General features: G+C 42.0%; 1 protein-coding gene across 1 annotated transcript in view; it reads left to right on the top strand.

Moving 5' to 3' along the window:
• Nucleotides 1-21,277, top strand: part of LRP1B (LDL receptor related protein 1B) — a 1,076,743-nt gene that overhangs the window by 176,795 nt on the left and 878,671 nt on the right. The window contains exon 3 of the mRNA XM_054970106.1: nt 693-830. Within this exon, the coding sequence (XP_054826081.1) occupies nt 693-830 (138 nt within the window). The remainder of the gene's footprint in view (nt 1-692; nt 831-21,277) is intronic.

Raw genomic sequence — 21,277 nt, 5'->3', positions numbered from 1 at the left:
ATTTAATATAAATGTCATTATTAATAGTTAAAGCAGTAGCAATACCTTATGAAAGTATAAAGTCCATCAGGTTTTTTTATTACAGCCCACAAACCATACAGAAGCAGAAAAAAACCCAAGAAAATAACACAGTTATACGAATACTACCAGTGAAAGTATACTCTGCAATTAACATTTTCATAAGTAACTTCACATTTCATTTTCTTTAAACTGCCTTTCTTGTCTCTGTTATGCATTGTTGTGGGTGGGCTTGCTTAAGGTTTTTCTAACAGTAGACCAGCAGACTCATGTTGTAATCATATTGGAAAAATAAGGCATAAATAATGCTTGGAAACAATCTATACTCTGTTCCTAATTCTGCTAAATATAAATTTCAGCATACTTAATCTTTCATGAAAATAAATCTGCCATACAAATGATAAATTGCGTAGTCTTCGTGTTATAAAATAATCCTCCTTAAACAGTTGATTTTCTTTTAATTATGTTAATCCTTATTAAGAGACTGTAATTCTGCTGGTAATGCACAGAAAAGCTGCATAGTAGACAAATGCATAAAAAGCTTGCAGCTAACATTAAAGTGGAAATATTATGCAAATGCATGACGGTGCAGTGCTTTCTTAGCCATGGTAATCTTTATTTATTTGAACAGAACCAAACTTCTTATTAATTAGTCCATATCTGTTCTTTTTTAGGTCCCGAGGAAATACAATTGAAGTGTCCTCTGAATCATATTAAATGTATTGGCACAGACAAATGTATTCACTTCTCCCAACTCTGCAATGGCATGTATGACTGTTCTGATGGATATGACGAAGGCGTACATTGTCGGGGTAAGTGAACTTGATGGAGGGATGCCTATAAACTTCCCATATAAGTCTTTCAACAGAATGTTTCTTAAATTTTGAATTTTCAACATGCTAGAAACCTTACAGGGTTTGAAAATGCTTCCTTCCACTTAATAAAACAGGCACGGTTGCTTTTTGTTGTTTGAGTTCCCTCTCATAAACAGTCCCACTCAATTCATTTTTGTCATACCTTTTTTTTTCCAACTTGTATTTTTTTTGTGTTTTTATGGCCTAATTGTAAGACTTTTGACAGTGTTAGCCATAATCAGTTCTCATCCACAGTAAACTTTTTGCTGTCCTTTCTATCTACATTTTCCCCTCTTCAGTACATTGATAATACTTTGGCTTGATTTCCTGTTATTCTCAAAGCCAACATCAAATCTGTTACAGTATATCCTCTGTTTTTCACCTTCTCATTCCCTCCATTCCACAGTGTTCAGCTGCTTTCATCCCCTGCTTCCTCCATTCCCATTTTTGTACCTATTAGTTATGTTCTTCATGCCTTCCTAGCTACACCCATCAAGCCACAATATCCACATCTTCTGAATCATCCTAGATTCTGAACTCTTCACCATGCTCTGCTCTAGCCCATCATCAAACCCAACCTCTTCTCCAACTCTTACATCTAGACTTTAATCAGGTATTGCACTACTTCTGAGTTTTAGCAAAAAAACAGCAGTTAAATATTAGTAATAATAGCAAAGCCATGGCAAGTTAACATATTCCTTAATTGGTTTTTGTTGTTAGGAACTTATCTGAGATGATATCAAAGACTAATTTGGGCTGGAACGTCCATACTTGGGAACAGTAAGCATCTCAGAGGCAAAGTTTTGCTTGCTCTATTCTGATTTGTGGTGGGGCTGTCAACCAGTACTCGGTAATAGTAAAAGCAGGAAGAAGGCATTCAGTTATCTGATAATTTTCTATATCTGGAAATTTGGCATTTTAGTTAATGCCATAAGAATGTCATTAAATTGAAAGATTCATACATAGGAACTAATATGCAAACAGTTGTTGAAAGAATGAAAGACTTCTTATTTGCAAAGTTGTAAGATACTATCTGTTATAACTGCTAAATGAATGAATAAGATTAATTATTTACATACTGAAGTTGTTATAAATCATCTTGCTGATTTGTTATGTTTGAATGAAGATCAAACAGCCTTAGATTTATTTATTTTATTTTGAGTTTCTAGATTCCATTTTTTTTTCAAACACAGTGGCTCTGGAAATGGAATATTACTGGGATAAAGCAACAGTAAATCACAGAAATAAAATCATTACATATTATAATTCAGTACATGGCAACTGTGAACATTTAAGTGTAATCCAGAATGTTAGGAACAAACCACTTTTTTGGAGTGCGGGAAACAAACCTGGAATAATTTATAAATTATAAGAAAGTAATTCTTTTGAAATATTGTGGCATTTGAAAAATGAATGTTGCTATATTTAGTGTGAAATATCAAAAGTATTTCAGATGGGTAGCACAATCCTTTATCCCTTTTTTCAGGAGTATCACATTCCTCCTGATTAGCTGGCAGGGCCATGTAGAAGTGATGCACAATCAGGCATCTCCTAATACCTTACCACAATAATTTCACACTGCAAACTTGTGCTGCTATCTCTTCTGAAAGCCATTGGTGCCAAGTACAAACAGTGGCGCTACCATTATTCATGCTCTTTAAGAAAAGGTTAATTCCACGGTGCAGACATATGTGATAGTGGATGTTCTGCCCCCTCCCCCCCACACAAGTGCAGCTGTGAGTTGGCCCTTGCATCTATTCTGTATTGGCTGTGCATAACCCTATGGGATCAGATGGCCAAGCTTTTGAAAATATTTAAAATTCTGTTTGATTTTAAATTTTCATGGAAAAATCAGCCCTACACTGTATGTTTGTTTCAGTTCTAGATTCTTTTGAAAGATCCCTATCTTATCAGCTCGGAGTAAGAGCTGCCTTGAACTACTTGAATGCTGTTAGTGATTTCTTTATCCCCAGAACAACCTTTGTGGTATTTTAGTATAACTTTTATTTTACAAACAGGGAGTAAAAATGAGAGATTGGAACTTGGTCTGGAAATAAAGAAATTACATGCAAACCAAAGTCAAGGTTACACTAAGATACTCTGTTCCTGAAGTTCATATGTCTGTTTAACTGAAAACTGTGCTGATCAGTAAATTGCAATTGCTATGCATAGGAGTGAATTTATTAAGCGATTCAGGAAGCTAAAAGCTCATTCAGGCAACAGATAATGGCTTTTGTTTGTCACTTTAAAAGCTTAAAGCCAAGGAGATAAATATAGTAGGATCTAGGGAGCAGATGGATTAAAAGTCAAAAGTTTTTCTCATAATAAAGTATAAAATAAAGAGGGTGTGGGTTTTTTTGCTTGCATAACATCATTCTGCCAAAACACTTATACAATAAAATAACATATACAACAAAACTTTATCTCAGGCTCCCATTTATATTTAATATCCCGTAAATGTGTTTGCACTACTCTGTATTTGACACTTCTTTTCAGGGCACATTTTGTCCAAAAGATCTTTGATAAGATTCAGCAGCTTTGATTGTGGTGGCTAGTAACAGGGCGGCAGCCCAACAGGGCATAGCTGAATAGCTTTTTTTCCAGATTCAAAGCTAAAGAAACTGTGTCCTGTCAAGAAAAACAAAACAAAACAAAACAAAAACAAGCTTTCTAGCGCCTTCTGTTCCCAGCTTCACCAACATTCACACCCATTAAGAGGTCATCTCCTTCCTTATTCCTGTACCGTAATCTTTCATCGACTTAGAGCAGCATCCTAATAAGTATTCCATTGGTATGCTGTTTGAACTTCACACATATTTAAAAACGCTGCCCTGCAACTTTTGCACTGTATTCCACAATGAATATCAGGACAGAATATGTGTTATATTTGCAATAATGACTGATATTCCTGTCGCAAGTTTTTAACCTCCCACCTACAATATATCACAGCACTCTCCATATGAATCAGGCTCTTGTGTTGTGTGGGTCCCCACCATTATTGCCAGCATGCGGTTTTCAAAAGCTTATGCCTCAACACAGTTGGTTAGTCTTAAAGGTGCTACTGGAGTCTTTACTATTTTGCAACTACAGACTAACACGGCTAACTCCTCTGGATATTAAAGAGTGCATCTGTAATATATGGAGTTCACTACCACATGAAGTGGCAACTTATAGAAGGTATTAGGGACTTTAAAAATTATAGAGAAATGTGCGGATGAAAGATCTATTCACAGTTATTTTAGCATAAGAGTTAACTCGGGCAGTTTAGCCAGGCTAGACTGATCTTAGATCTTGGAAGCTAAGTAGGTTTTGCTTATGATTGCTTTTCCAGTGCTGCAGTTTTGCTGGTACATAAACAAGAGTGATAATTAAAGTATTGCAAGCTATCTTACCTTTGGGATGGGGTGGGATAGAAGTCTAATATGGAAATAAATAAAGAGAAAGCTACAGTGCTGTGTATTATTGCACTTTTTAAAAATGAAATAATGCTTTGCATTTCTATAGCAATTTCATTGTTCAGAGAGCGTTGCAGATATTACCAGTGACCCTTACAATGGTTCTGTAAGGTAGGCCAGTGTTGTTATCATATTGCAGATGGATGGTTGACAGCAGGGTTTTTTTTCTGGGAAAAGAGGTGGCAGAACTCTCAAAAGGAAAATGAGGAAGAAACACATGGGATTCTTTGAAGTCATATTATTTTCAAGCCCTATTGCTAAGTATTTTCAAGAGGTGCCGGAACTCCGTTCCCCCGTGTTCCCCCTGAAAAAAAGCCCTGGTTGAGAGTACCTAAGGCCACCTTGTGAGCTCCTGACAGGAGTGAGATTTGAACCAGGGACCTCCTGGATCACAGCCCGTAGCCATAATGTTACTTCAGCTTAATAGGAAACCCTAGAGCAACAATATCTCATGGCTTAGATTGGCTTGTCCAGATACCATAAAGGATATAGCTACCCATCACTAGTTTATGACTTTCCACCTAATTCTGAGAGAAAGCAGTGGCATTAAAGAGTCTTAAATCCAGATTGTTCTATTTTCTTAGGTTGTGGTACTAGGTAATGTCCAATTTATTTACTTATTTATGTTATTTATGGTCTGCTTTTCTCACTGAGACTCAAGGCGGATTACAGTGTAAGTCAATATGATCTATGGCTGCGGCATTCAGTAATACAATAGGGCATGGACTGCATAAATGTGAAAATAAGCAGAAAGCTGATACACAGCCAAAACAAAACAGAAGCAATTTAACATGACATACTGTTAGTCTCTTGACCATTTAAGTCATGCTATGCAAAAGACTGCATGGAAGAGTCAGCAGAGTGCAAAAAAAAAAAAAAGGCCGGGAAGTAAAGATCCCTTATAAGCATCTCCTTCCCATTTCACCATCGGCTGAACACAGACTCCACTCGACCAATGAAGCTCCACACTTAGGTTGACACCAGCTCATGAACTGATCTCTGCTGAAACATTTCAATCTTTTTAATTCCAGGTTTCTGAGTGTTTTCACTTTTAATGTCCAGTTTGTGACCATTTGTTCTCTTGCATCCTCTCTCCTAAAGACCCCCCACCCCAAGAGGGTGGCTCATAGAACAACCCCCTCTTTCCTCTGTGGGACCAGCTGGCCAGACAAACAAGAGCCGGCCATGAGCTGCAGTACCATGGCTCATAACTGGCCTCCGCGGGGGAGCCTTCCAAGACACTCCTTCGCTCTGAAAGAGCGGGGTGGGGAGGGGGAAGAAAGTGACTGCCTGCCCCATTAATCCCAACAAGGTCCAGCCCAGGTGGCTGCCTCACCTACCTCACCCAGGTAGTGAAGAAGCCCCGAGACTCACCTTCGCCACTGCCTCGTTCCACGTGGCTGCTCTCGGCTTGCTGCCACCGGGTGCTGCTGCCTCACCTGCTGCAGCTCCCACTGCTGGGCTCTTTGCCTGGCTCCACTGGGTTGGCAGTGGCGGTTGTCCCCCCCAGGCGCTCCTCTCCCTTGGCAGGCGCCTCCACCAGCACCACTGTTGGTTGGGCAGGTGGGCAGAATGAGGGCCCTTTCCCTGCGGGGTGGCTGAGGGGGGAGTGCCCCACCAAGCTGCTCTTTTGCTGCCACCTCCAGCCAGCCATGTGTCTCCTTCCTTCTCTCCCCCCTTGCTTGGCACAGCAGCGGTGGTAGGAAGAGCAATAGGAGGTCCTTCTCTTCTCTCTCCTGGCCTGCCTCTCAGCCAGCTAGGTGGCGGCACCTCAGGAAGGAAGGTAAAGAAAGGGAAGAAGAAAAGACATAGAAAGAGAATACTGGTTGTCTCCCACCCCGTCCGGTATACTGGGTTGGGTTGGCAATATGGGCTCCCATGTAGGGTGGTGCTTTTTTGCTGCATTTTATTTTTTAAGCCTCTAATGTGATTTATATGTGGTTTTATTATATGATGTTCCCTATTCTAAGCCTGCTTGAGGAGAGAGTGAACTAGAAATGCAATAAATAAATAAATAAATAAATAAATAAATAAATAAATAAATAAATAAATAAATAAATAAATAAATAAATAAAAGTAAGCCCCTGAAGTCAATGATGTTGCAGCTTTCTTTTCAGCATTCTGCAACATGCCTTATTGGGCTTGTTCTGCCTATGGTTGTCCCTGTTTTCCATCTCCTGTTTTTGGTCACAGTTTATAGAAAGGCTCTAAACAAGGGCCTCGTAGAGGAGTGATAAAGTTTTGAGACACGTGAGATCCATCCAGCCCAGTAAAATTTCTGAATGCTCAACAGTTCTTGTGGAAGTGGAAGCTTTCACTGAGTGAAAATGATGGTATCCCTACCAATCTTTCTGCATGCAGATGATGTAGCACATGATAAATACCTTCTTCAATTTCAAAGGCACCTTAATTGAAATACTGAGAACATCTGTTTTACATTTCATTGTTCCATATATTTCACTAACCCATATATTAAATTACTGTTTGCTGTTGCACCCATTCCACTATCACTTGTGCAAGTGAAACAACATTAAATATGTTTTCTGTTGTGCTCACACATTGCTGGATCCAACCTGTGGGTGGCCACAGGTTGGTTGTAGTGAAATGCTGTTTGTCAGTTGTACGGATACAGTTTTCCAAGTGATGAGTAAGTTATCAGCTCTTAAATCGGGCTTGGTGTTAAGTGCAATTGGCCTCTAAACAACAAAGCAGAAAATCATTTGTACATTGCCCTTGAAGACTGTCCAGAAGCTATAGATGGTACAGAATGCCATGGCCAGAATGTTGACTGGAGTGGTTTATTATTCCAGACTTGTTCCACCTATATAGGCTCCCAATTTGCTTCTAGGTCCAGTTCAAGGTGTTGCTATTTACCTTTATAGCTTATATGAGTTGGGACCAGAATGCCTGAAGGACTGCCTTCACCCATATGGACCTTCCTGTTTACTCCAGTTATGTTTGGAGGCCTTAGTTTAGGTGCCCCTGCCATCTGAGGCTAAATGCATGGCAACCACAGAAAGGGCCTTCTTGGTGTGATGCCGACAATTTGGAACTTCCTCCCCAGGGAGAGTTGCCTGTCTCCTTTTGTCATTGTCTTCTGCCAGCGCGTGAAGACTATTCCATTGATTCTGTGTGTGGTCATATGTCTGTATGTTTTTATTGTATTTATATACACATTTAAACATTAATGTTTTAAATGTTTCAGTGTTTGTTGTTCGACTTCATTTTGGGTAGAAAGGTGGCATATAAATGTTTAAATAAATAAATAGGAAGACCCAATAAATGCAATATAAAAAGGGTTTATACTAACAAAAGATCTAATAAAAACTTCAGTGGGCCATTTACCACAGCTGTGCAGATGTTTCTTCATATTGATATATATATATATATATATAAGTGATTTCTTTTAATAATCACACATTTTGCAAGTGCACCTATATTAAGCCTTCCTTGTATGAGTTTAATTCTGTCCATACCCTAAATGTGACACAGATATGAAGACATTATAGCGTGCTGGCATGAAAATGGAATGCTTACAGCCCTGGTTATGTAATACAGTTCGGTTGATCTGCTCTTTGTCCTGTTTTGCATTGTTGCCTGTTCCCTGGCTTTCCCAAAGCCTGAGGCTGCTTATATACTAGAGCATTAGAGTAGTTATATTTCTTACTGTGGACTTTATTTTTATTTATTTATTTAAAACATTTAAGGCTGCCTTTCCACTCAAAATGGGGTCCACAGGGCAGCGAAGCAGTTGACTCTTAGCAGAACTGTCAGAAAAAAATCAGCACCTTCTTACCTAAACTAAGCCTCTGAATATTTATTTTGTACTTACTCAAGGTTTTCTTACAGAATTATTTTTAATTCTTTTCCATCAATTAAGAGGAAGTTGTCAAAACATTCAGAGTATCTGAGAACTATGGTGATGCCTACAGAATACTGAAAAATAAACTGGGGGGATTATCTCCCAAGCTGGGCAAAAATTCATGTGCGTGAATGCACTACACTGTCACCATTTCCTGACAGAAACCTATAATCCTATGGGCAAGTATTAACAAATGTATCTGTTTAATATACAGGCCTTGTCTCCTCCTAAAAGAAAAAAAACTTACAGTATGCTATGATATCCCAAGAACTAACAGAAGTTAACATTTTTAATATTTAAGTGATCAAACAGGGGTTTTTAAAAGATTTTGCCATTCATGTTATTAATTCATTGCATTAACATTTTAAATGGAGATATATAAGATACTTTTCATTGTAAAGTTAACATATACTTGTATCTACAAAATAAAATGGCTGTGCACATGAATACTGAATAAGTGATGATACAATGGCACATTTCTTTATTGTTCTTTTGTAGATACACTTTTTTATTCTTTGTGTATAGACTTCACAAATTAATTTCTATCACAATAGTAGATAATAACATGATTTTATTATGTTTGATTGTCTTTCATCATGAACTTCATTGTCCTTCAGAACTATCTCTTGGTGTTTGGTTATCTGAAATTATATGTGTAATATGTGGGCAAGTTTGAAAAGTACAATGCACATTAGATATCAATTACTCATTTTTGCATCATATTCCCCCCCATATGTTAGCTCTTCATGTTACCTAGAAAGCAATATAAACAAATGCAAATCAGTGATTTTTTTTTTAAAAAATGACTCAGAATTATTTCTAGCCCCGTTTATAGGACAGTTTCAAACCCATTTTGAAATTAATGGGCCTGCAACAGTTCTTTCCTTTCAGGCCTCAAGATGGCTGCTGTGGGATGTTGTAACTGCTTTTGTATAGCAGTTTATCCACCACGGCTCTGAAGCTATCATGCGTCACTGCAAAGCAAAAGGTTCATGAAGCAAAAGCTGATGGCGGTGACAGAATACATCCCACCAAAACCGCCAGTCCCAGTAGAATGCTTAAAGCCTCGCATCAAACCTGTAGTAGAGGAAAATGGCTTTGCAAAGCTTTTGTGTTGGCAAGTGAAGCAAACATTCCTCAAGAACAGGAAGAGTCTTGTGTGTGAGTAAACAATGCTCCTGGGAATGACATCATATTTGTGAGGCACTGACTGTCCAAAGTCTTCCCTAGTGAGATTGTTAGACCATTTTTTTTTGTAATTCAAATATAAGAATCATTTCCCTCGCTTTCTTGGAACACAACCTTCTACTGGTGAGCCTAGAAACAAGGACAATGGAGATGGTGTGTGAGTCCTGAAAATGATCTCACAAATTAATCTCCCGGGAGTCTGCATTGGCAAACACCATCCTGAGCAAGGAAGGCTTAACCAACTATCCCAACCGATGTTCCATGGTGGCTACCCAAGGTTACATGATGTCCCAGCGTGCAACTGCATTCCCCAACCCCGCACCTAGGGACCTGATGACCCTACATGCAGCCAGCCATCCCAGCCTCCTGAGTGCTGCTGCCAGCACAGGAAGGTGGCCAGCCAGCCTGGCTGCCCAGCCTCCTGAGGGCTGCTGGTGGAGTGACCAGAGCAGAGTCCCCTGCAAAAGCCACACAGCTATGGGGCAGTGTGATTATGTCACTTCAGGTAGTGATGTCATTGTGCTGGGTGTCAGGAGCACATGTGCACTTTGTGTGCACGTGAAGCACTCTACTACAGTGAGTACTGGGTGCTCCCCTGTCCAGTATTTTTTAGGACCCTAGCAATGTGTATGTGTAGCTGTTTGGGCACTTGATAAGATGTGGGGGAGGGGAGGGGCAAGAGCATCTTAGCCCACTGTGTTGTGCACGTGATTGTGCCCTCGTGGCATTTTAAAATGACTTTAAAATTGAGGCGGCAGCCTACTGGTGGTCAAAAGGAAGTTGTCACATCTAGTTTGGCCCTTAGACTCATGGATATAGTAGCATTTTTCTTCTGCAGGAATGATTCCAATTTGTGTTCCTGAGGGCCTGGGGAGAAATGTGTAATTTTATCCTCCCAATGATATTTATTTATATATATATTTATTTATTTATTACTTTTATTCTGCCCTCCCCACATTTCCAGCAGGCTCAGGGTGGATTACAGACACATAGGGGTTAAAATATGTAAAAAAAACAATTATAAATTAACGATCCTAAAAGCATCCAAATTTACACAGATTAAAATACATATATAAACATGAACATAGCAGCACAAAATTCCACTGACCAGATTTCAATCATCGTCAGAGTATCCTTTGCAGTAAAATATTTTTAAATGGGGGTATTGGTGGTGGGGAAGGCCCAATACATCATCAACGAGCCAGGGGGGCTCTGCCTAGAACCGCCCATATGCTTGGTGGAACAGCTCCATCTTGCAGGCCCAGCAAAAAGATAACAAATCTTGCCAGGCCTTGGTCTCATTAGACAGAGCATTCCACCAGGCTAGGGCCAGGATCGAAAAGGCCCTGGCCCTGGTCAATGCCAGGTGAGCCTCCCTGGGGCCAGGGACCTTTAGCAGATGTTTCTCACTAGAACGGAGAGTCCTCTGGGGCTCATACGGGGAGAGGAGGTCCCGCAGATTCGCCGGTCCCAGTCTGCATAGGGCTTTATAGGTTAATACCAAAACCTTGAACTTGATTCAGTACTCCACCGGTAGCCGGTGCAGCTGACGCTGTGCCGGAGTTATATGCTCACACATCGGCAACCCCTGTGATGGCACGCGTTGGTGCATTCTGCACCAGCTGTAACCGCCGGATCAGGTTCAAGGGAAGCCCTGCATAGAGCACGGTACAGTAGTCTAGCCTAGAGGTGACCGTTGCCTGGATCACTGTAGACATGTTGCGGGACGAAAGATAGGGGGCAAGCTGCCTAGCCTGTCAGAGATAGAAGAATGAGGACCTGGAAACCGCCATGATCTGGGCCTCCATTGTCAAGGAGGCATCCAAGATCACCCCGAGGCTCTTGACTCTCAGGGCTGTTGTAAGCACTGCCCCATCAAGTGCAGGAAGTTGGGGTCCCAAATCTACATTTCCACGACTCAAGTACAGGATCTCCGTCTTCGCAGGGTTTAACTTCAACCGGCTTTGTCTCAACCGTCCAGCCACGGCTTCAAAGGCATGCCCCAGGACATCTGGGGCAGATCCAGACTGGCTGTCCATCAGCAGATATAGCTGGGTGTCATCCACATATTGGTGGCACTCAAGCCCGAATCTCCACACCAAATGGGTGAGGGGACGCATATAGATGTTAAACGGTAAAGGGGAGAGTATCGCCCCGTGTGGCACACCACATACTAGTGGCCAACGGGACGATAACTTATCTCCTAGCGCCACCCTCTGTCCCCGACCATGAAGAAAGGAGACAATGCCGTATTGAACGCCGCTGAAAGGTCTAGTAAAATCAGCAGCGCCAATCCACCTTGATCCAGGTGGATAAAATAGTTCTCCTCTGCTGGCTGACAGAAACTATTACAAGTATGGAGAAAAGTCCGGTTAAAACTGAATACTTTCCACCCCCTTCCCTCCATTTCAGTAGAGTTGTATATTACCCCTATTAAGAATCACATATAACTTCTTGGTCCTTTACTAAGTAATCCCAAATATGACAAAAAAGCAGTAGTGAAGTTGTATTTTCTACTTTGGGTTAGTATTGGCAATTGCATTAAAAAAAAAAAATTCTAGAAAATTGCTGTAAGCATGAGGATGAAATGAAGACATAGGTGGACTTTGAAGGAAGTGAGAAACTAATGACTTTAAAAGACCTGTCAAGCAACACTTTAAGAAGAAGGTATTCTTGACCTGAGGGAATTTCTTAGAAGTTTGGTCAGCCGGTATTCTTTAAAGTGTTAACGGAGATAAAAGAGAGCTCCTCAAAGGTTCAGAGGTTTTTAAACAAGTTCAGAAGAGTAGCTAAGATTATTGTTACTGTCATTGTCCAAATCATTTCAGTATGATCAACTAACTCAGAGTCTTCTGAAACCAAACTTGCATAACTTTTCTGGCAATCTAAGATAACAGCTGAATTTACTGCAACCTGAAACATAAGAGAATATAGTTGTACATACAATAAAGAGATCCTAGAGGAATATATCATTTATCAAGGCTAGTTAAAGAGAATGATATAGATCAAGAATTACAGAATTCCATATTAGCGACAATGGAGATTTTGCCTTGTATAAATAGACATGAATTTGTTTAGCTTGCCTTGCAAGAGTTAAAGAGAGTTTCAAATGAGAAATTGACTGGCATATTGGACCTTGTCCCTTTTAGCTTCATTGTCGAAGGAGATTGGGTGGATTCTGGTCAGCTTTTTCACTCTCCCATTTCCCTTGTGTACTACAGTTTCCGTCCTGCATGGTTTTTTACATGCAGGTCCCTTGGTTACCTCCAGCATAGCATTTTTTTAGTGGCCAAAGAGGAAGCCAACAGAAGAGCCTGTCGAATCCAACCCATTGTACTTTGTTTTTTCCATTTCAAAGCTGATGACTAGGCGTGTGCAGGGCCAGGGTGATTAGGATTTCCTGATTCGGATTACCCGAATTGGGAAAAAGATCTGGAATAAAATTTGGAATAAAATACCCGATTCGGAAAGATTTGGGTTTGCTTTGTAAAGATTTGACTATTATTTTCAATGGGGAATATGCTCCTGGCTTTCTGGGAGCCTGGGGGGGGGGCATTTTCTTTACGAAGCAAACCAAACTTGGTGGGGACCTTCTCCTACCTCTCCTCAAACGATCCCCCAAGCTTCAGAACGATTGGAATTCGGGGGGCATGTTATGTCCGCCCCTAAGAAGGTAGCCCATCCTCCTCCATTCTCCATTATTCCCTATGGGGAAAAAACAGTGATCTTTCTAGGTGGCTTGGGGTGGCATTTTGCAAGCAAAATGTACCCAATTTTCAGGGGACCTGCTCCTACCTCTCCTCCCACCCTCCCCCAAGTTTCAGGGAGATTGCACTTTGTGGGGGCCATGTTATGGCTTCCCCTATCCTCCTCCACTCTCCACTATTCCCTATGGGGAAAAACAAAGGGTCCTTTTCTAGGTGGCTTGGGGTGGCATTTTGCAAGCAAAATGCACCCAATTTTCAGGGAACCTGCTCCTACCTCTCCTCCCACCCTCCCCCAAATTTCAGGGAGATTGCACTTTGTGGGGGCCATGGTATGGCCTCTCAAAGAAGGTGCCCCTATCCTCCTGCACTCTCCATTATTCCCTATGGGGAAAAACAAAGGGTCCTTTTCTAGGTCGCTTGGGGTGGCATTTTGCAAGCAAAATGCACCCAATTTTCAGGGGACCTGCTCCTACCTGTCCTACCATGCACTCCCCAAGTTTCAAGGAGATAATACTTTGAGGGGCCATGTTATGGCTCCCCAAAAGTGGTTCTTCCACCACACCATTTTATTTCTATTGTGGGAAAGACTCCCACACAGCAGAAACACATGGATTGTGGCTGCCAATGGCCACAGCCACAGTATGGCTACACTACACAACCCAAGCAGCCCCTCAGAACCTACGCCCCCCCTGGAAAAAAAACCTAATAACCCCTGCAGTAACTGCCTAGCCACTTCCCATTGGTTCATGTGGCAAAATCCAGACTCCCACAGCAGGAACCCATGGAATGTGACATCCATGGCCACAGGCCTTTCAATCTACCCCCCCAGCAACCCCACAGACCCCCAAGTTCCCCATCAACCCTAGAGCAGGCTGACCAGCCACTCCCCAATGATAGGAACTAACCTTCACACCAGAGAATAACACACAAACACACGTTGAGTCAAGTTAAAATAATTTTATTTTTTAGCTTCCAGTTACAGCATTAAAGGCACATGACACTAGTGTGACACATCACAACAGTCTCCTAGACAGCTAACTTCAAGCCAGAGAATCGCAAACACACACACACACACACTGAATTACTTGCAAAAACATTTTCTTTCTTGTCTTTAAGTTACACAGCATGGAAGGCACAGCACAACACATCACACAACAGTCTCCTAGATAGTACCACAGCTAACCTGAAACCAGAGAATCACAAACACACATACACACTTTGAATTACTTGCAAAACCACTTTATTTCTTAGAGTTCCTGGGCTGAAGGTGGGAGACAGCACACAACAATAGCAGCGCAACATTTGTAATGCCTCCCCCCCATAATCACAGTGACTCCAAGGGAGCCAAACCACAGAGTCACACATCCATTCCACCCAAACCAATCTGAACTGGGGGAAACTCTTGCAACTTAGCCCAGCAGAACCATTGTCATTTCCTGCAGCTGGGCTCTCAGTTCAGCCAGTGTGGAAACACCACAGAGCAGAACAGTACCTCGCCACAAGCACAACACAATGACATTTGCAGAGCATGGTTGCAGAGGTTTCCCCCAACCCCGCTGCCAGCTTCAGGCTGAACTGGAAAACACCTGTGAGATAGTGTTGGTATGTAGACTTCATCATCAGCTGGCCCCCACCCGCACCATCCCTACCTGCCCCACGCCTCCTCCACCTCTTCAATGTGAAAATTTTAAATTTAACAGCAACAACATTTTATAACAGTAAACAATAGTAAACAACAGTAACCAACATTCTACTCAGCAGCATAGCTAGTTTGGCTGCTACTCTGAGTTTTTTGCTGTGAGTCCCTAACCTAACCAGTCCCTATCTAACCTGTCTGTCCCTCCAGTGGCAATCAACATTTCTGGGGCCTGTTATCAATTATCAGAATAAATTTGTGCCCGCAGGGTCTGTGATAGTTTTTTTTCCTGTTGGGGGGGCACATTGCAGGGTGCATTCCCTTTGCCCCTGAGTTCCACCCTCCTATAGCTGGAGTTCTTTCTACTTCTAAAAGTTTAATGTAGGGAAGAGCACAATTCCCCAGGTCCTAGATTCGCAGAGGATGCAGGCCACAAGGAGGTCTCACCTTATTCACTCTGGAAGTCCAGTCCTGAGAAATCAAAGAGCCGAGCATTGACCTTCAGGAAGACCAACTGCTCAGCTCTCCATGGGAGAAGGCGAGAGCGATGTGGGCTGACAATGTCACCCGCATAAGAAAATACGCGCTTGCTCGCCATGCTTATCGGAGGGCATGAGAGGAGCCACTGCACATCGAGGGAGAGGTCCGGCCAGACCACCCCCTTCTTGGCCCAGTAGCTCAGTGGATCAGTGGACTTGCAGGGCTCCACAAGGTAATCCCTGACCACTGTCTCTGCCAAATCCTCTCTCACATGACTTGCGATCCCAGAGGGGCTGAGGGCCTGCCAGAGCATCTCCATCTCCATGGACATGGAGTGTGTACACCAGAGGAATGACCAGACCCAGGGTCACCATGTCAGACGAGACCGCTACAGTGAAGTCCTTGAAGGGCTTCAGGACCTCCACTGTCTGGGAGATGGTGAGCCAATCCTCCTGGCTGAAGTCACCCTCCTGACTCTATGCATCGCTCTCTGAGAGCCACACCTCGAGTGCGGGCTACTGCTCCTCCAAATGCTCCAGCATGGCGCAGGTGGAGTTCCAGCGAGTGACTACATCAGAGATCAGGACGTGCTCTGGCATGCCTGTCCTGCCCTGCTTCTGGCATAGTTTGTGAGTGGACTTCACACTGTGCGAGAAGTGCTTGTGAGCTTCCAACATTTCTGCAGGAGATACTGGAAGTCACAAGTTGCAGGGTCCTGGGGTTCCGGGGAGGAGCCCACCCCAAGTGCAGCTTTCACCACTAGGTGAAGTTTGTAAGCCACACAGTAAATGCGCTCGTGGCTCACCCACTGCACCGCTGCCTTCATGTTTTGGTCACTGTCTGTCACCATGAATCCTGCGGAATGCGGAAAAGGTTTCAGATTCTTGCAGGATGGGTTCATACAAGCAAGAGGTAATAAAACAAACTCCATAGCAACTCCTACCCTCATCTCTAATCTCCCCCTTAACAAGTGTTGATGGCATTTTAATTTAATATGTTTATTGCTTTTCCGGCCGAAGCCATAAGCCATACAAACACCAACAAAATATGAACTGTACACTTGAACATACCCATGGCATTTTAGAATTTGGTGCTTGAGATATTTGATTTAAAACATTTCTATACTTTCCTCCCAGTTAGGGCCATCAAGGTAGCCAATAGTTAAAAAGAGATTTAAAAAAAAAACTTTAAAGAAACAACACATTTATATAAAACTAGAAACAATACCCGTTGTGTGAAAAAATACAATGGGCTCTAGAAAACTGATTTGGTGGGCCACCTCCTGGTGGGAAGTGGGTGCTTTGTAGTGGTCTGGCGGCCAAAGCGGGAGGACGCTGAGGCGAGAAGTGGGGAGGAGTGGTTATGCTGTTGATTTGGCGGGTCCCCTCCCGGCATCAAGCAGGCACTTCACAGCATCCTCGAGGCCAGAGTTGTTTGCAGTGTGCTTGCATGGGGATGAAAAGTGAGTCATTGCCAATACGGCTAGGTTTTTATATAGTAGGATAGCATATTACTGCATGCAGTTTATACATGAGAAGAGAATCCTGACTTAATCTCCATTTTTAAAACATCAATGCCCTTAAAGCATGCAAAATCTTCACTCAGCATTCAAAACATAAATTTGAATTAATGTGACAAAACTCTCTTATTAAAGACTAGATTTTTGTGTCAATATATACAATGAAAATAAGATTTGTATCACAGTGAGAATGACTTTTTAAAAGAAAATAGCAAAGGGGTTATGTTTTATTTTAAATAAATTATCCTTAACCTTTAAGTATAGATAATGTTTATGTGAGAACATAAATGCAGAAACATTGTATATCAAAACCATTAAATAATTGGTGGTTAGAAAGACTGTAGAATGGTTTCTTCAGTCGTTCAAATGACATTAGCTATGAATTGTTAAACAGAGATGCAGTCAATTTTGCGTAATTGAAGCAAATAAAACTCTCAATTGGGAATAGTATTGCATTTTCATTCAAAAGAGTTGGATGCATTTTCAGGTTGTGCCAACTTCCTGAGTTATGAACCTAAATGTATCTTTGGTTTAGTCACTCACTTTAATTCAGAGTGCCGTATTCATCCAGTTTTTCTACCAATGAAAGAGACAGGAGAGGTTCCATTTCAAACACTCCAAAAGGCTATGCTGGGGATTATGGGACTTGCTTGGATAAAATCCTTGTGGAATGGAGGCTGTAATAAAAGGGAAATGGGCAAGACTCAGTGAAAAAGATAGCTTGATCCAAGCCATTATCTCTCTAATTATCATGCGATCTGACTATTTAATAGTATAAAATAATTTGAATTGCATCATGTGGCAGTTTTGTCCTGCCAAATTATTACACCACTTATAACTATCTTCACGTCCATATTTCAATCAATATTTACCTTTATTTTTTTTAATAGCAGTGCCTCCTTTGTGTGCCAGTATTCCTTAAAGGAACAAGGCTATAATTTTTAATTTCAGGAAATGTCAGGTAGTATTACGTTACTAAAGTGACGTTATCTAGCAGGGAATTGGAATATGTAACTTCATACCTACCTCTAATGCACCGTTGATTGAAACGAAATTTTTTCATTCCTTTGACGTGACCTTTTGGTCATCAAAGCCATACTCCTAAGATATTGAATCCATGGCATACTTTGTCCACCTCTTTTCATATGAAAGCATAACATGGTGTGCTGATATCGGAGTGAATGAAGTTTGCCCTATCCCCCTGTCAAGGGAAGGAAGTCATGGGCCTGGACATTTTACAACTGACAATTGCAACATTTCTACTCTAGTGAAGCAAATTAAATGTGGCTGGCAGTATATAGAGGAAAAGGATTTCATTTCATCCCAGCTTTTATGGCTTTCTTGTTAAGATGTTTTTTGTGGTGTTTGTGTATGTATTAGACGGGAGTCAAGCTAACAGATGTAGTAACTGCAAAACTGAAAATTCCTAGAAATGGAAGAGCTAGGGTTAAAACATAGAGCTTGAAGAGATTAATGAGAGGAATTGGAAGAGAAATCCCCTTAATGTTAATATGGGAAGTGAAAGAATTGTGAAATGTATATGAAAATGTATATTTTTATTTATTTAAAATACTTATAAACATTTCTTTATCCCAAACCAGCTGGAGGATAAAGTGGGGAACAACAAAAATTAAAATAGAAAATTATGTGTACAAAAACAGACAAAGCCTTGAATAAAAATATGGTGCCAACTAACTTCTCAACAACTATCGAGCCATCAGATCTTGTACCTGGTAACAGGTCCCCAAGTTGTGGAGGGCTTTAAAAGTAAACGTCAACACCTTGAACTGAACTCAGAAACACATTGGCAGCCAATGTAACTATCTTTCAATCAAATGGATATGGATGCAGTGGCCTCCACCTGATGACAAATCGGCTGCTAAGTTTCTTACAAATGAAGTTTTCGGGTGGGTGTACTCTGCTTGTATGGTGAATGAACTGCTTGGGTCAATTGCTTGGGTGGATTCCTGTGCCAAATACCGGGGGAATTCATGATCACTACTTATTCCCAGTTAGCAAAATCAGAGGAAGTGTTACGGGCAAGATTTCATTTGTTAAAATAACTACAGAATAGAATTGCACACTTGGTGAATAACCATATGGAACACAGCTTCATAACCACCACGGTTTTGCAGTCCTAGACAGGTAGCAAAATGAGGACATTTTCCAGATTCCTGGCAGTTGTATTACATAACAGTCCATTGGGTTTGGTTATCAAAAGCAGTGCTGACATGCATAGATCCAATTCCATAGGTCAGCGGCCCTGAACTCACCACGGCTGGAGTTTGCGGGCTGCAGTTGTGGGTGTGGGCAGGCCAGCTTCCCTCTGCCTCGTTGGCTCCTTCAGAGCAGCTCTAATGGCTGAGCAGGGAGCTGTGGGGTTTGAAAACCCAGCCAGCCAATTGGAGTGGCTGGCTGGGTGAGGGGGGCAAGATTCAGTCCCTGACCTTAGAGGAGTTTTCTCTCAGGTCTACCCTCCCTCTATTTAAGGGGGAGCTGGGCAGAACATGCAGCAGCTGGGCTTCGAACAGCGATTCTTCCCACCCACTGCTTAATTTCATAGTTTGCTGTAGGTAATGTTGCAAAGTTTTACAGTTGGTATCAAAGATTTCATAAAAGCTTCAGCTTGATCCAGTACAGGGTTTGTGGAATTGCTGAAACAGAACATAATCAATTCTAGGACTTACATTGAACAACTTAAAGCACAGGTAGGATATAGGAGTACATATTTAAAGCAACAGATAATATGTAAGGCAACATAATGGTGAAATGTTTGGTTTCTAACTCATTAGCAGAACATCTGTGATCCTTTTCCTACAATACCACCCTCTTAGCTGAGAAAAAGGCCTTTTTAAGTAATTCAGTTTCGCATTGTTTGTGGAAAGCCAGGAGGGTGGGGGCTCTCCTGACCTCCTCAGGCAGGCCGTTCCATAGGGCAGGAGCCACCACAGAGAAAGCCCGTGTATGGGCTGCTGTTGATTTCCCCCATGCACAGGCTGGCACCTGTAAGAGACCCTGTTCAGATGAGCGAAGCTGCTGTGGAGGGACATAGGGGGAGAGGCGGTCCCGTAGGTCATCCTTGCTAATACTATATCTTTGTAAACTTATATTCTTTTAGCCCATAACATTGCTTATGGAAATTTTTGAAACTGTGTCTTCATTTACTCTATGACATTGTTTATGGAAATGTTATTGACACTGTATGGAAATGCCTGCCCTTGTTCTTGCCACTAATTGTACTAATCTCACACTATGTAATCTGCCTTGAGTCTCAGTGAGAAAGGCGGAATATAAATAAAATAAAATAAATTGTCACAACTGTGGGGTGATAGTGAGCTTTTCTATTTGTTAAGAACACAGGGTTGTATGTTGGGTTAAGTTTTACTGCAATGTTAATTTGTCACAACTTTGGATGGTGGTTTGGGTGTTGGGTACGAATCCCCTTTACGGGGTGGGGAACAGGGCCTGCGTGCACAGTTTCCCCATTGATGGGAATCCCCACAATGGATCTTGGCCTGGGCATGGGCAGTGGCAAGCCCAGCTCAGGGGCTGCCAGAGCATGCCTGCTACCAGGTGATGGGGGAACCATGTAGAGGCTGCTGCCGATTTTAGATCCCACTAACTGTCATCCTGCAGATCCCCTTTCAGCATGTGGGCTGAAGGGGTGAGGGGTCACTGCTGGCAGGCAGGTCACCTGATGCAGGGATCCATGCCCTATGCTGTACTAACGCTCCTATCACTGGAACCACGGAAGTTGTGGCCTTTTTTCTCCATGCTATGTCTCATGTGTATTTTTTTGCCTGCCCAAGCACCCTCAACCTTTGAGCTGGTCCTGCAAACAGTGAACGCAGGCATCAACAACAAAGTTAGGACTAGTACATTTGTCAAATTGGGAGGTGGCTAACAATTGGGCGAACTTTGATTGGGGGCTGTTACAACGACAGATTCACTGGATGTTAACCCTCTGAGCACATTCAGAATGAAGGTAAGATTCCTCCAGAGTCAAAGTCCAAACTATTTTCACTAATGCAAATTCCCACCCCCCCACACACACAGCTGTGCCATAGTTTCAAACTTACATGACAGCAGGAAGTAACTATGGTTGGTTGCTTATTATGCCCTAGACACTGTCATGGCCACACCTTATATTTTGCATATTTCATGGGAATGGAAAACGTGGCTGCACATGTTACAGCAGAGGCTAATTTAGTCTCTTGCCACCACTACTAAGTAAATGTTTGAGAAGGAAAGAGGCCAGCAGGGAGCATTGAGTTGGTAGCGGTTGAAGTGAGCAGGAAGCTTAGGTTTAATCTTGCTCATGGTACATATAATAGTGCCTACATTTTCAACAGGCATTCATGAATGCTTGGCAAAAATTAAATCAGTTTATAAGAACCAATACTCTTGTGCAGTTCTGGGCTGGGAGGGTAGGTTCTGACAGAATCAGAAATGTGCCCTTCTGTGTCTGGATTCTTTGCAGACACAGTGCGGAAAAGTGTACAAAGGTCAGGAAGGGATGGGCTGTCCCCTCTATGCTTCTGGGGTTCTATTGTGTTGA

The sequence above is a fragment of the Eublepharis macularius genome, chromosome 2 (genome assembly GCF_028583425.1).
Source record: "Eublepharis macularius isolate TG4126 chromosome 2, MPM_Emac_v1.0, whole genome shotgun sequence".
Lineage (NCBI taxonomy): Eukaryota > Metazoa > Chordata > Lepidosauria > Squamata > Eublepharidae > Eublepharis > Eublepharis macularius.
Note: the sequence above shows the minus strand (reverse complement) of the source record. Positions and strands in the feature narration are given on the sequence as shown.